We start from the raw sequence: 17,076 nt of genomic DNA on the forward strand, positions 1-17,076 counted from the left end.
ACCCCTTCTCCCTCTCTCTAGCACCCCATCTTCCCCCTACACCCCCTTCTCACCCCCAAAAAGTATATAATGCTTCATAGGAAATTCGAATGAAAACCATAGGTAATACCATTCCTTCATGCTGCTCATTTAAGAAGAAATTGACCACCAGAGATGTGATGCTGGCAGATGCAAGTATTGAGAATCTACTGTGTTCTTCTGTCTCCAGGAAATACCAAGGAAATAGGACAGGCATTTAAGACAAGACTGGGGCCTTTTTGGGCCACTTAAAGTTTATTTGGAGAGAAATTAAAAAAGAAGAAAATGAGTAATTAACAGGAAGTGAACCAAGAGACAACTGGGTAAATAGTAAAGGACCTTAGGCAGCAAATGGTGACAGGGCCCCAGAAAGCCTTTATAACGACTGTGGAAGAGGAAAGGGTATGCTGGTTATCTCTCTTCCCACTGGCTTGCTAGTTAGTGTCTGACTCCTCTGTGGAGAAATTCTGCTCTATGATAAATATTAAAAGGAAGAGGTATACAAGAGGAACTGGTTATGCTGTTGGCAGTGAAAGAGGTCTACCTTAGTTGTTCCCATATAGGCATCTAGTACTTAACTCATGCCGGTGTACTTGCTTGGACGCAGTGACATCAAATGACGGATCCAACTAGAATGCTTGTTGAGTAATGTGATGGTTTGTAAATGAAGTGCTTTTTTCCTTCAATACCAAAACTTCATTAACTTTTTTTTAATTAAAAAAAAATAAATAAAGGGGCTCCTGGATGGCTCAGTTGGTTAAGTGTCTGACTTAACAGGACTTAACTGACTTAACTGGCTTAACTCATGGCTCAGGTCATGGAATTTTTGTATCCTTGTATCCTGGGATACAGCCCCACATCTGGGTCCCTGCTCAGCACGGAATCTGCTTCTCTTTCTCCCTCTGCCCTTTCCACTGATTGTGCTCTCTCTCTCAAATAAATACAGTCTTTAAAAATAATAATAATTTTTGATGTGAAATGAACTTAATGTAAAATTAACCATTTTAGAGAGCACAGTTCAGGGGTACATTCACAGTGTTGATCTACGGCCTCTGTCTAGTTTCAAACTAAACCCCTTACTCCTTAAGCAATTTCTCCCTGTTCCCTTCCGCACCCCAGCCCTGCTAACCACCAGTCTGTGTTCTGTTGTTATGGATTTATCTCTTCTGGATAGTTCATATAAATGGGACCATTCAATATGTGACATTCAGTGTGTGGCTTCTTTTCACTTAGCAAAGTGTTCTCAGCGTCAATCCAAATTGTAGTATATATCAGTCCTTCATTACTTTTTATGACTCAATAAGTACCCATTTCATGTGCATACCGCAATTTATTTACCCATTCATCCATTGATGGGTGTCTGGCCTTTTCTGCCTGTTTTGCTACTGTGAACAACACAGCTATGAGTATGGATTACAGTTACATTTTACATGTAATTACAATTACAATTACATGTTTGAGTACCAGTTTTTAATTCTGTGGGGTATATACCTAGGTGTGGAATTGTGGGATCATACAGTAATTCTCGTTTTTTTAGAAACTGCTGAACCACTTTACCAGCAAGGTACAAGGCTTCCAAAGTTCTCTGTAGCTTCACCAACACTTTTACAGTTTTTAAAATACTATTATTACAGTGGGTTGAAGTGGGTAGGTGTGAGGTGATACTGCATGCAGTTTGGATTTGCATCTCCCTAATGCTAATATTGGGCATCTCTTTCTGTGCTTGTTTGGCCATTTGTATATATTTAGAGAATATTCAAATCCTTTTCCCATTTCCAAATTGGGTGGTTTGGTGGTTTTTTTGGTAAGGATTCTCTATATATTTGGATACTAGACCTTGAACAGATACATGATTCATAACTATTTTCTCCCATTTTAAATGTTTTCTTCACTTTCTTGTAATTCACTTTCTTATAATATCCTTTAGTGTGCAAAAGTGTTTTTATTCCATTGTTTCCATTTTTTCCCTGTTCCTTATGCTTTAGTGTCCTATCTGTGAATCTGTTGCCAAATCCACAATGACGAAGATTTACCCCTATATTTTTTTCTATGCGTTTTATGATTTGGGGGGTTATATTTAAGTCACTGATCCATTTTTAATTTTTGAATGTAGTGTGAGGTAGAGGTCCAGCTTCATTTGACTTTTTATAAGTGCTGTAAGGGCTAAAATTCATTTAATTCATGACTTTTTTGAAATGTGTTTTTGGAGGTGAGGATGGAGCAGGTTTTGCTGAACCCTGAATCCTAGTGGTTCTTAACAGCACAATTATTTCTTTTATTCACACTGCATGACTCTCATATGGCTTGGGGACTCTGGTTTATGGTGTCCACAGCCAGGGAGGAAGGCTGACAAAGCTTCCATCATGTGGTCACTATGAACTTACGAACTTTTATGTAATTTTTTGTATTTCACCTCAAAATTTTATTTTTTTTAACTAAAAAAAGTTAATTAAGTTTTGGTACTGAAAGAAAAAAAAATTTCTTTCACAGACCAGCACAATACACTCATTGCACTTTGCAATTTTTGTCACGACACCTTTCAAAGTCATGAATTTAGTGCATTTTAGTTCTTACAGTTCAGGTTCTTTAAGACTACCGCGTCAACATAATTTCACTGACCAAAGTAAGTCATTTAGCTGTACCCAGCTTGGAGAGAAAAATGCAGTCCTACCAGGTGCCCAGAAAGAGAAAAAAAAAGAAGTAACTGGTATACGATGCCCACCAGAGAACATCACTGAACACAGTGTTTGCAACGTATGTGAAGTATTGGTTCCAATTTACATAACTGAAAAACGTTTCCATTTAAGGGGGTGGGCAGTTTTCCTTAAAAGCTTGTAGTAAAACATCATTGATTCAAAATTAGAGGTAAATTTTATGTTTAACTGTGCTTGCTAAAGTTTACTTTTACATTACTTGTAAAGAAAAATTATGTAGTTAAGTGTAATGTGGGTTTTAGTGAAGAGAATTTTGGCTTAATTTAGAAAACAATTTTTAACTAGTAGGAAGTAATTCAGGGATCCTTACCAGTAGGTGTCAGCCACAGCCCATGCAAAGGGCTGCTTATTTGTCAAGGCTTTTGGGGCAGGTACTAATAAGGGTTTTTTTTTTTTTTTTCCACCCAGTATTCTAATGAACTGCAGTTTTCTTAAGGTCAGCTTGCTTATTTTTAAATTAAAAATACAGTGTATCTACTCGTTAATAAAGATAGGGTAATGCACCATTAGCAGGAGAAACATTATTCAGTGCTTAATTGCGTGTGAAGCTGTGTAGCTCGAAAGAGCTAAGTTCTCATGGGAAGATTAGAATAATGTTTAATGAGACCAAATTGGCATCTGGAAAGAATGACCACAGATCCTGAGTCAGCCAGATGTGTGATACTGATTGTTGCAGATAAAACAGATGAAGCTTTTTTTCTGAATAAGTCTTTCCTTTTCAGAGAAACAGCTGTTATTAAGCCTCTTATTAATCCCCCCCTTTGTAATCCACCCCCTCAACATTCCCCCATCCCTAGCTGCCTAGTTTTCTTAGGAAGCTTTGTATGTATGCCCATAAATGGAAGTGTGTATTCTCCTTAATAGAAGAGATACCGATACTAAAAGAAACATTTTGAGGATTTGGATAGATCCAAGAGTAACATCTGAGGAAAGACATTTCCTGAAGGATCCCATTGCATATATTGCTATTAAAACATGGTAAAAAAAGAAGAACAACAACAATCAGCATTTGAGAACTAAATACAAGTGATTTTACAAAAAATGAGTACTCAATAAATGATTCGTTGTCTTCGTAACAGTATTCGTATTCAATATTCAGCTATCATAGACGGACAAGGATGTATGTGTAGATAAGCAGCTTTGGATGCCATTGCAATTTAAATACATCAGTATGCCAACTGAAATTAGTAATGTCATTTCCTTGTTGAAAATAAACCAGTGGATTTTTATTTGTTCAGAATTTTTTTTTTTAAAGATTTTATTTATTTATTTGACAGAGAGAAATCACAAGTAGATGGAGAGGCAGGCAGAGAGAGAGAGAGAGAGGGAAGCAGGCTCCCTGCCGAGCAGAGAGCCCGATGCGGGACTCGATCCCAGGACCCTGAGATCATGACCTGAGCTGAAGGCAGCAGCTTAACCCACTGAGCCACCCAGGCGCCCCTGTTCAGAATTTTTTAAAGAAGTTTTCACATAGTATAAGATTTAAGCTCTAATGATCTGTTTTCATGCAAAACCATTATAGACCTGTGTACCCTATGGTACCTAACTAATGATATTTTTCTCTTTAGAACCCAAATTGGACGATTATGATTGATTACTCAATTATGTTGCAGTTTATGCTGTGGGTACCACATATCTTCAAATGGTGGTTGTTATTATTATTATTATTATTATTTATTTGATAGGCAGAGATTACAAGTAGACAGAGAGGCAGGCAGGGAGAGAGAGGAGGAAGCAGGCTCCCTGCTGAGCAGAGACCCCCCGATCTGGGGCCTGATCTCAGGACCCTGGGATCATGACCTGAGCCGAAGGCAGAGGCTTTAACCCACTGAGCCACCAGGCGCCCGGGATACCACATATCTTAATGTAATCTTTTTCGATTATATGAGACATAAAATGCTCACTGTTAAAAATTCAAGTAATACTAACTAGATGGAGAATAACAACCCTAGTCCTTTCCCTGGTGATAATCATTGTTACTAAGTTCCTATATGAAAAATTACTTTGTTACAAATATAAATCTGTCTAGTTTTCACTTTTGGTTTTCAGTTAACATGATTTTTTTAAGAGGGGAAGGGGCAGAGGGAGAGAGAGAACCTAGTAGGCTCCATGCCCACAGAACCCTACATGGGGCTCGATCTTAGAACCCTGAGATCATTACCTAAGTGAAAATCAAGAGTTGGAGGCTTAATCAGTTGAATCACCCAGGTGCCCCAACACAGTTGTTTTTATAATAGGATTTTTGAAAACATCAGATCTGTTCAGGAGTACTGTTAGGGAGTGAAAGCAGAAGAGGTTGTATTTGCAGTTTCCCAGACATGCCTCCTTCTCCCACCTTTTCGTATGTTGCTTCTTATGCCTGGAAGCTAACCGGAACTTCCTCCCTGCCCTGCAGCAACCTCTGAAAATGTATGTTTGTCTTTCAGGACTCAAGCTATACCTAATTACTTCTTAAAAAGTATTCCTGATTCTTTGTTGTTGATATCTAGCCTACCCTGCAGTATGTTTGGGCGTAGAATAAAATATAGATAGAGATACATATTACTTCCGACTCAGAGTGCTCCTTTAGTCTCAACAACTTCTGTCTTTGTGCAAATTTGAACTCTGTGTGTGTGTGAGAGAGAGAGAGAGAGAGACAGACAGACAGACAGACAGAGTGGCTTTCAGTTACTTGCAGGAAGCTTTTCCTTTTACTTGGTGCCTCCAGCCGAGAGAAGCCTTCTTAAATTTCTGTTGAGTTGGGAGTTTCTGATCTTTACAAGGGCCAGTCCTTCCAAGGTCCTTACAGTCCTCTGTGTAAGGACCTAGGTTCATCCCAATCTGTCTTCCCATGACCTGTTTGCTGTTCCAGTCGCACCACACCCCTTAGGACCTGTGGCAGGGTCTGCCTCTCCCCTGGATCCTGGACTCCAGCTTCCTCTGTTCACCCTGAGCTGAGTTAGGTTTTGGCTTCTGGCACCTGGAGATTTCCCTGATTTTTTCCAAGGCACATGATTTGGGAGTTTAGGGGGGCAAATGTTAGTTTCCTAGGGCTGCTGTACCAAACTACATAGGCCAGGTGGCTTAAAACGACAGAAATTTATTCTCACAATTCTGGGAGCTGGAATTCTGAAGTCGAGGTGTGGGCAGGCTCAGTTCCCTCTCAGAGCTCTCTCTCTCAGGGAGAGAATCTGTTCCTTCCTTTCTCCTAGATTCTGGTAGTTGCCAATGATCCTTGATGTGCCATGGCTGTGTCACCCCAGTATCTGGCTCATTTGTCAGCCGGCATTCTTCCCGTGAGTGTGTCTTGTTATGAACAGTTTAATTTCTTCCGTGACTGTGGTGGAATACAAGGTTTCTAGTTTCTCCGAGAGACACTGATTTTAAGTGTTCAAATTTATAGGTTTAAATCGTATTATGGCCTATTTGAGCATAAAACCCAGACCTGCTTTATTTTTGAATTATTTTCTCTAGATTTACACCCCCCAAAAGATAGTACTTTGTGTTTAAGCTCATTAGAAATGTTTATACATTTTTCAAAAATAAAATTTAATTCTGAGTTTTTAATTTTCAGCCAGAAAACCTTGCTCAGAAGCTTCCAAACCTTGTGGAACTGTGAGTCTGTTTATTCAAATTTTTTTAAAAAAGAAGAATGAAAATAATTTTAAGTTATTTGAAATAATAGGATATCTCATTTTAATGTATTTATTAATTTTTTGGTATCATGGTCATAGTGTTCATGTAGGTAGTTCTGCTAAACCCAATAATATTTTAAAGTATTTTACCATTTAAAGTTGTGTTTTAAATATCTCACCTTAAGGTAGTAAAGATAAACTTTTTACAACTATGAAAGATTTTTTTTTTTTTTTTTCTGGGTGCAGCCTCTTGGTCACAGAATCTTTGTGGACAGTCAGTATAATTGGGAAAGTTTATTGCTGTTACTATTACTATATATTTGTTATTTGATATGAGCAGTGTAAAAGGTTTAAAATATAGAGTAAAAACCTACTTCCCTGTGTTCTCTGTACCTCATTTGTTTTTTAGTTCTTTTGAACTAAAAAATTCAAGAAGAAATGTCCTCTAACATTATTTTAAGTCTACTTTTTGTTTTTATAAGCTCTTTACAGTTTTCTAATATGTTTACACCTTTGTTTTTTGGTGCATCAACTTTAAGTATCTGTTGATTTACCTGTAAGGAGGATTTTTTTAGAATCTTCCCCTTTCCTTCCAGCTCCCTCCTAATTTTGTTGAAGGAGGAGTTTTCATTGCTATTTCTTGTTCTCTTTATTATTTGGCAGATTGTCAAGAGGTAAAGGAAGGAAAACTAACATTACACCCCTCTTTAAGCTGGGAGTTTGTCATTTCTACTCCCCCCCTCACCACCCTTTTATTTTGAAAAGTTTCAAACTAACAGAAAAGTTGAGAACATAGTACAATCAATACCCATATATGCTCCTCCTAAATTTAACCAGTTGACATTTTACCATATTTGCTTTTTCTTTCTGTCTCCTATCATCTCCCTTCCTTCTTCCCTTGCCAGTCCTCCCATGTGCATATACACACACACACACACACAAATTTCAGACATTATGATACTTTACCCCTAAATATAGTATATATCTTCTAAGAATAAGGGCACATAATTGTAATATTATCACATATTAAAAGTAATATTAATTCAGGGACACCTGGGTGGCTCAGTCAGTTAAGCTTCCCATTCTTGATTTGGTTCAGGTCATGATCTCAAGGTTGTGAGATCAAGCCCCGTGTAGGGTACCACACCAGACATGGAGCCTGCTTAAGATTCTCTCTCTCCCTCTGCCCCTCCTCCTGCTCATGCTTTCTCTTTCTCAAAAAAAAAGGTAATATGAATTCAGTAATATCATTTAATGTATCCTGCATATTTAAATTATCCCAATCTCCTACCCCCCAGAAACATACCCAATGTCTTTAAATTAGTGTTCGTCTGGTTTGTCTGATTTTCCCCTCTTGATTAGATTTAAATATCTTTGGTGATTTTTCTACCCTATTTGCTTTATCAAGTTTTAAATTTCAAAATATTTTTTGAAGCTTTCAAGAGTGTTGCATGCATCATGTTGTTTTACCTCTAAATACTTCAGTGTATATTTTCAAGAAGAAATGTCCTCTAACATTATTTTAAGTCTACTTTTTGTTTTTATAAGCTCTTTACAGTTTCCTTCATATAGGTTTTGATCATTTCTGAAGTTTATTCCTAAGCATTTAATATATAATTTTTGCTATTGTAAATGAATTTTCTTGTTACCTCTTTTAAGTGGTTATTTTTTGAATATATGAGCGCTTATATGAGTGTATATGAGTTAACACGCTTTTTCACGTGTTAACTCTATATTGTGCTACTTGCTGGAATCTTATTGTTTGAGTTAGTTTTATGGATGATTCCTCACGGTTTTTCAGGTATACTCTCATGTCTGAAAATACATATAATGTTTCTTTTTTTCTAAACCTTACGCCTTTAATTATTTTCTCTAGTGTGATGGCATTGGCTAGTCCTTCCAGAACAGTGTGAAATTGTACTTGACATGCGTCCTTAGTGGGAATGCCTCCAGGGTTACCCCATAAGAAAGATACTGGCTTTACAATGAACGTATATGTAATCTATTGTGTTAAATAAATATTCATTTGTATTAACAATCTGTTGCTGCATAACAAGTTATCCAGAATGTAGTGGCTTAAACTGTGTGTAGGGGTGCTTAAAAGAATGAACACTTATCATCTCATATTTTCTAACGATCTAGAATCTGGGCTTGGCTTAGCTGGGTGTCTTGGCCTCAATGTCTCTTTCAAGGCTTGCAATCACAGTTGTTGCCCAGGGCTGCTGTTTTCTCTGAAGGCTCAACTAAAGAAGTATCCTCTTCTATGTTTACTTATGTGGTTATTGGCAAGATTCAGTTAATCTCAGGTTTTTGGCCTAAAGGTTGACTCAATTCCTTGCTGGCTGTTGGCCGGAGGACTAATTCCCTTTAGTTCCTTGCCAGTTGGCCTCTCTGTAGTGTCGTTCCCAACATGGCAGCTGGCTTCCATCAGTGCAAGGAAAGAAAGAGCAAGAGAGTATATGCAAGACAGGATCCACAGTCTCTTTCTAATCTAATCATGGAAGTGACATCCCATCACTTTTGCTGTATTCTGTTCATTAGAAACAAGTCAGTAGGTCCAGCTCACACTAAGGGGAGGCTTACCACACAGGGGCCTACATGCCAGGTAGTGGAGATCAACGGGGACCGTCTTGGAGGCTACCTACCAGACTATTAATTTCTACTTTCTCAAGAATTTTTATTAGTAATGGGTGTGGAATTTATTCAAAGCCTTTTTTAGACTTGAAGGAAAAAAATTCTTGAGGCCTTCAGACAAAAAAGTGAAACAATCATGAACATGTAGAAGACTGCAAAGTAATACTCCAAAGTGTGTTATGTGTACAGTGGTAGTTGCATTCACATTTGATAGTGTTTTTCTTTGAGCCCTTTAGAAATATTTTTATATAATATATACGTAATTATGTATCACATATTGTATTACATAAGAAATAACACAATATATAAATATCTGTTTGTAATATAAATGTTATATAATATAAATGAATAAACAATATATAATTCTGTGTTATGCATATTATATATAATAAGTTAGTGGGATTTTAGTCATTTTTCACATGTATTAATATATCATTTTTCTCTGGCTACTTTTGATTTTCTTTTTTGGTTTTCAGAAATGTAACTATGATGTACCTTGGTATAATTCTGTATTTATTTATGTTGGAATTTGCTGAGCTTCTTGAATCTGTGAATTTATGTCTTTTCCCAAATTTGATACATTTCAACCATTATTTCTTTGAATATTTTTTATGCACTATTCCCTTTCTCCTTCTTGGGCACCATTTACACACGTTACATCTGTTGATGTTGTCCTGTATTCCTCTAAGGCACTGTTCATGTTTCCTTCAGTCTTTTTTCTCTCTGCATTTTATCTTTTTTTTTTTTTTAAAGATTTTATTTATTTCAGACAGAGAGCATGAGAGAAAGAGCACAGGTGGGGCAAGGGTGGGGGGCAGAGGGTGGAGCTGGGAGAGACAGGGAGCTGGGAGAAGTGGTCTCCCTACGGGACATGGGGCTTGATCCCATGACCCTGGGACTTAACTGACTGAGCCACCCAGGTGCCCCTTCTCTCTGTGTTTTAGATTAGATAATTTATATTGATCTTTCTTCAAGTTCATAAACTCTTCCCTTTGGTTATATTCATTCTGTTATCCAGCTTTATCCAGTAATTTTTTCAGTTTTAGATCTTTCTTTCATTTGTTCATTCATCTGTCCTTCCTTTCTACTGAAATTTCCCGTCTTTACATTGCAGGCATATATTACTTTAGATCACTATGTATAGCTGTAATAACTACGTAAAAATTCCTTGTCTGCTGATTCCAACATCTTGGTCATCTTGAGCTTGATATCATTGTTGTTGTTGTTAATGGATAACATTTCTTGTGTTTTTCTACGTTGAATTGATTATATCCTGACAATTGGGAATGTTGTGTCTTGATGACTAGAATCTGTTATATTCATTCAAAGAGTGTTGATATTTTTGCTTTAGCAGGGAATTCACTGGTTTGACTCAAGCAGTAAACTGTTTTCTGGAGGGCAGCTGAAATCTTGGTGCAGTTCTTTTACCTTTAGCTGGAGTTTTTTCTATATTTGCATGGTTCTGGGATTGCCATTGTTTTAGGCAAAGTTTAGAAATAGAATTTGGGGTTCCCCTTCCCTGACCCTTTTTGTCTGGTATTCTCCCTTTACCTGCCAGTGGTTGTGGTTGCCCTGAACTCTGTCTTCCTATTCTTTAGGCTAGTAAGTCTAAAGTTTTTTTTATCAGAATTTTAGCTGCTTTGCATGGTAACTGTCTGTACCCTGCCTTAAACTAAATGCTATTTAAAGGAAAAACAAACAAACAAACAAACAAGGGGTGCCTGAGTGGCTCAGTGGGTTAAGCCTCTGTTTTTGGTTCAGGTCATGGTCTCAGGGTCCTGGGATTGATCCCTGCATCTGGCTCTCTGCTCAGCAGGGGGCCTACTTTCCCCTTTCTCTCTGCCTGCCTCTCTGCCTACTTGTGATCTCTCTCTCTGTGTCAAATAAATAAATAAAATCTTTAAAAAATTTTTTTTTAAAATAAAAAGCAAAGCAAATCTCAAACTCACCCAATGCCATTCGTTCTAAGTTTAGACTCTTAGCCAGAATTGGCTTGGTTTTGTTTACTCTACAGTGCCTTAGAGCCCTCTGTGTGTGTGTGTGTGTGTGTGTGTGTGTGTGTGTGTGTGTTCTTTAGCATTTTAGTTGTTATCTGCCAGAGGATCAGTCTGGTAGGAGTTTATTTTTCTGTACTGAATTGGAATTTACATTCTTTTCTTTTAACCACTTTGTGTCTTTATAATTCAGGTTGGTTTATTGAAGTCAACATTAGTTGGTTCTTTGATTTTAGACAGATCTGACAATCTGGGCTGTTTAACTGGAGGGTTTAGATCATGTTACATTTAATGTGATTACTGATATGATTGAGTTTAAGTCAACCATCTTACAACTTGTGTTCTGTTTGTCTCAGCTGTTATTATCTTTTTCCCTCTTTCTTTCTTTAAAATTATTTTAGTGTCATGTAGATCCCATTTACTACTGTTATTGGTAGTAAAATTATTAACTCTCTTTTTCAGTGTTTTGTTTATATTGTGCTTCTTTAACCTGTTACAGTCCACCTTCTCATAATGCACCACTTCACATGTAATGTAGGAACCTTACATAAATGCTTCATTCTTTGTGCTAGTGAATGTCTTATTGTGTGTGTGTTTGTAAGTATCTATTGATATACATATATGTGTACATATCATGTGTATGTCAGTCAGGGTCCAGTTAGGAGATAGACACCATACCTGTAGTTTAAACAGGGAAAATTAATATAAAGAATTGTTGACTAGTAAAATGTTATTAGCTACTAAAAGAAGATAAAGGACCTATGGTATGCAGAATTAGTAAGTACAAAGAGCAGATATTACTTCTGGGCTGAGGGAAAGTAGGCAGTGAAAGGACTGATGACTTAGTTGCGCTCCATCCCCTACGCTGCTATTTAGACCTCTTCAGTGGAGGTCTGGCTGCCACAGGAGCATACAGCCTGCTGTTGGTGGAGAAGCTTGCCAGATGTTTTAGGCTAGAGCTGCTCCGTGATACCAGCTCACTGTTGCAGGAAGGCTTTGGTAGTCTGGAGCTGGTTTGTAGAAGCTGGCTGACTAGTGGGGAGGCAGTTGCCTGAAGTGTGAGCAGGACTACCACAGAAGTGGCCACAGGGTGGTAAGACTGTTGCCTGAGGCTGGTCAAAGCTGGTCTGTAGCAGTACTTTGCTGGATGGGGAGAGGGTGGCCTGATGGTGTAGCCAAGAACTACTGCAGAGCTGGGTGGGAGCTCATAGTGTGAGAATGTGGCTTGAGGTTTTCCAAGAGGGCTGCTGAGGTGAGCGCTTCTGGGCTTTGGCTCCTGTGCTAAATAAACAATTGAAGGGCGACTGGCCCCAGAAGGGAGGGCCTTCCTGCTGCTGTCATCTGGCAGAGTCACTCCAGTGCCCTTTTGACAACCTAACATTAGACCAGTCATAGAAGGTAGATTTGGAGCTGACAGACTAAACTGATAACTGGCCAAAGTCATTATTTTAACTTTGAATTTAGATTATTTAAAGAAACAAAATGAGAAAGGTTGTCTTTCATATTAATTCCTGTATTATTTTCTCAGATTTGGTTTAATTCAATAAAGGCTTTACTTCTCCATCTTTTTTAAAATTTGAGATCATTTCACTTTGAGATAATGTTGGAGCCACATGTAATTATGAAATAATACAGCAAGATCCTGTGTACCCTTCTAGTTTCCACCTCTGTTCACGTCTTGTATACATGTAGTATAAGATCAGCACCAGAAGATTGACACTGGTGTTATCCTTATCCAGTGTTCATTTTCTGTGTACTCGTGTGTGTGTGTGTGTGTGTGTGTGTGCGCGTGCGTGCGGTTTTATTACATGTGTAGATTTGTATAATCACTATCCTAGTTAAGATAGAGAGAGTATTTTCATCACTGCAAGGATTGCTTGAGCTACCCTTGTATAATCACATTTCCTGTGGTCCCCCAAACCTTGGCAACTACTACTCTGTTCTCTATCTCTGTCATTTTGTTGCTGAATTCTATTTCATGGTATGGACGTAAGCAGATTCTTCAATTGTTTACCCATTGAAGGACATATTGGTGGTTTTATTTTTATCTGTAATAAATAATGTCGCTTGGTGCATTTGTATACATGTTTTTTTGTGACTAAGTTTTCATTTCTCTGAGATGAATGACTAAGATGACTGTTGCTGAGTCATATGGTAATTACATGTTTCATTTTGTTGTTGTTGAGATATAATTCACATACTATAAAATTCTCCGTTCTAAGTATACAATTCAGTGGTGTTTAGTATAATCATAAGGTTGAGCAACCATTAGTATTATCTAATTTTGGAACATTTTCATCACCTCAAAAGAAACCCATTTAGCATTCATTCCTCCCTTTCTTCAATCCCTAATAACTTCTTGGTGACCAATAATCTGCTTTCTATTTTTATGGCTGTGCTTGTCTGGGATGTTTCATGTAAATGGAATCACATAGTATGTGGCTTTTTAGGTCTTCTTGCTTGAACATAGCATGGTTTCAGGCTTCATCTATGTCGCAGCATATTTCAGAATTCATTCTTTTTTTTTTTTTTTTTTTAATGGATGTATAACATTCCATTATGTGGATATACCATGTTTTGTTTATCCAGTCTTTAGTTGATAGACATTTGAGTTGTTCACACATTTTGGCTATGCTGAATAACACAAGTGTGACATTCATGTAGGAGTTTATGTATTTTCAGTTCTTTAGGGTTTATTCCTAGGAGTGGAATTGTAGTGGTAAACTCTGTTTAAGTTCCTTTTGAGGAACTGCCAAACTGTTCTCCAAAAAGATGCATCATTTTACAAGTCCACCAATAGTAAATGAGGATCCTAATTTCTCCACATTTTCATCATTTATTATTTTCTCTCCTTTTGATGATAGTCATCCTAGTAAGTATGAATTAGTACCATAATTTTGATTTGTATTTTTCTGACTAATGATGTCTTTTTATGGGTTTACTCTTTGTATATTTCTTTGGAGAAATGTCCATTCAATTCTGTTTTCCATTCTAAAATTGTATTTCTGGGGGGCGCCTGGGTGGCTCAATGGGTTAAAGCCTCTGCCTTCAGCTCAGGTCATGATCTCAGGGTCCTGGGATTGAGCCCCGCCTTGAGCCCCCCATCGAGCCCCGCATCGGTCTCTCTGCTCAGCAGGGAGCCTGCTTCCCTCCTCTCTTTCTGCCTGCCTCTCTGACTGCTTGTGATCTCTGTCAAATAAATAAATGAAATCTTTAAAAAATAAGTAAATAAATAAAATAAAATAATATTTTTATTGAGTTATAAGAGTTCTTTATATATTTGAGTGCTGTATATATTTGATTTATATATTTGAGGTATATAATCTATACATTTGAATGCTTTATATATTTGATATTTTATCAGATACATGCTTTTCAAATATTTTCTCCCATTCTGTGGTTTATCTTTTCATTTTCTTTTTAATTTTTTTAAAAATATTTTTATTTACTTATTTATTTGACAGAGAGAGAGATCACAAGTAGGCTGAGAGGCAGGCAGAGAGAGAAAGGGAAGCAGGCTCCCGCTGAGCAGAGAGCCCAATGAGGAGCTCAATCCCAGGACCCTGAGATCATGACCCGAGCGGAAAGCAGTGGCTTAACCCACTGAGCCACCCAGGCGCCCCTATCTTTTCATTTTCTTGATAATTTTTTTTTATCAAGAAGTATTTGGCAATATGTGTTCTGGTATCATATCTAAGAAACTGTTTTTATTTTTTTTGCATTTAGGTCTTTGATCCATTTTGAGTTAATTTTTGCATAAGCTGCAATATAAAGGTCTACCTTCCATTTTGCATGTGTGGGTCCAAATATTTTAGCACCATTTATTGAAAAGGATACTCTTTCTCCATTGAATTGTTTCAGCACCTTTGTCAAAAATCATTTGGCCATGGACATGCGGGCAAATTTTTGGATTCTCAATTTTATTCTTTTGATCTGTATGTCTGTCTTTTTTAACAGTAGCACATAAACTTGATTACTATATCTTCATAGTAAGTTTTGAAATTGAGAAGTGTGATTCCTCCAACATTATTCTTGTTTTTCAAAATTGTTTTAGCTATTCTAAGTCTGTTGAATTTCCATGCAAGTTTTAACATCAGCTTGTCAAGTTATTAAAAAAGTCATCTGCAATTGATGATAGCAATTGCATTGACTCTTTAGTTCAATATACAGAGAGTTGCCATCTTAATAATATTATGTCTTCTAATCTATGAATGTGAGATGTCTATTTAAATCTTTGGTTTCTTTCAACATTTTTTTGTTTGAACATTGAACACTTTTCAGTGTAAAAATCTTGAGCTTCTTTTGTTAAATTTATTCCTTAGTATTTATTCTTTTTTATTTTATTATACATAGAATGAGTTTCTTAATTCATGTTAGAATTGTTCATTGTTTAATATATAAAAATCCTAGTGATTTTTGTATGTTGATCTTTTATTCTTCAACCTTGCTGAATTCATTTATTAACTCGTTAACTTTTTTTTTTTGCATATTCCTTAGGATTTTCTGTATACACGATCATGTCATCTGTCAATGAAGATAGTTTTTCTTTTTTTTTAAGATCTTATTTATTGGGGCGCCTGGGTGGCTCAGTGGGTTAAGCCTCTGCCTTTGGCTCAGGTCATAATCTCAGGGTCCTGGGATCGAGCCCCACGTCGGGCTCCCTGCTCAATGGGGAGCCTGCTTCCCTTCCTCTCTCTCTCCCTCCTCTCTGCCTACTTGCGATCTCTTGTCTGTTAAATAAATAAATAAAATCTTAAAAAAAAAAAAAGATCTTATTTATTTACTTGTGAAAGATAGAGATAGCATGAGCAGGGAGGAGAAGGAGAAGGGAGAGGAAGAGGGAAAAGCGAGTTCCCTGAGAGGGAACTGACTTGGGGCTCAGTCTCAGAACCCTGAGATCATGACCTGAGCTGAAGGCAGATGCTCAACTGACTGAGCCACCCAGGCATCCCAATAGCTTTATTTTTTACTTTCCAATCTGTAACCCTATTATTTCTTTTTCTTGCTTAATTTCCTTGACTATAACATAGAATGTTGAATAAAAATGGTGAGACCAGATATCTTTGTGTTGTTCCCGCCTAATGTTAGGAGGAAAGCTTGCAGTCTTTTGCCATTCAGTGTGATGATAGCTATAGAGTTTTCATAGGTACTCTCTATGTAATTGAGGAAATTCCCTTCTACTACTTGTTCCTTGAGAGTTTTTCTCACAAAAGGGTGTTTGATTTTGTCAAATGGTCTTTTTCTCATCTATTGAGATGACATTTTTTTCTTTATTCTGTTAATACAGTGCAATACATTGATTGATGCTTGTATGTTGAATGAACCAACCTTGTATCAGTGGGGGTAAATCCCATTTGGTCGTGGAATATAATACTTTTTATATTTGCTGGATTTGGCTTAGTAGTATATTGTTGAGGAATTTCGCTTCTGTATTCATGAGGGAAATGGGTCTGTGGTCTCGAGATGTCTTGGTTTTGGTATCCAGGTAATACTGACCTGGGAATGAGTGGAAAGAGTTCTCTCCTTTCTTTTCCTTTTCTTTTTTATTACTATTTTTAAAGTATCTTCTCAGTTACCTTAGTGGTCAGCTAATGATTAGGCAGAGATTTCTTTAGCTGCCTGAATCCAGTTAAGTCTCCCAGTCTTTGCTGAGGAGCTTTGTTCTTGTATGGTGGTAGGCCTCCACCTCTCAGCTGACATTTAACAACTTCACCTTAGCCTTCACCTGCTCATGTAGGAGCCTCAAGTTCAGCAGAGGTGATTGCTTAGGGTATTTTCAATTCTTCCCTGAGCATTTGCACATTTCTGGACCTGCCTTAGACCTTCTAGATTTCCAGAAATACACCAGAGCTTTTCAGAGCTCCTATGCACATCTTACCCAACTTTTCCATTTAAAGTTTTTGGTTGCCTATTGTTTGCTCCACCTGCTGTCTATTGGCTCAGGTGGCTGTGAAGTGAAACAATTGCTCATAATTTATTTGAACTGGGGAAGAGGCAAGTTTCTAGTCAGATCAAATTCAAAACAGCTTTGCAAGTGGGGTCTTCTTTCAAGAGCCGGGAAACAATTCAAATGATGACAGTTTTCTGGGAGTGAGCTCTACC

At 37.4% G+C, this 17,076-nt stretch overlaps 1 protein-coding gene across 5 annotated transcripts in view; it reads left to right on the plus strand.

The window, feature by feature from the left end:
- The window catches only part of LRRC28 (leucine rich repeat containing 28), a 157,181-nt gene that overhangs the window by 12,146 nt on the left and 127,959 nt on the right, over window positions 1-17,076 (plus strand). For 4 of the 5 annotated variants that reach the window (XR_009355325.1, XM_059180130.1, XM_059180132.1 and 1 more), the window contains exon 3: window positions 6,286-6,326. The exons of the other annotated variant lie outside the window; for it this stretch is intronic. Coding sequence is in view for 3 of the 4 variants with exons in the window: in XM_059180130.1 (XP_059036113.1) it covers window positions 6,286-6,326 (41 nt within the window). In the remaining variant the exon portion in view is untranslated. The remainder of the gene's footprint in view (window positions 1-6,285; window positions 6,327-17,076) is intronic. 5 annotated transcript variants of the gene reach the window in all.

This window comes from Mustela lutreola, chromosome 7, assembly GCF_030435805.1.
Source record: "Mustela lutreola isolate mMusLut2 chromosome 7, mMusLut2.pri, whole genome shotgun sequence".
Taxonomy (NCBI): Eukaryota; Metazoa; Chordata; class Mammalia; order Carnivora; family Mustelidae; genus Mustela; species Mustela lutreola.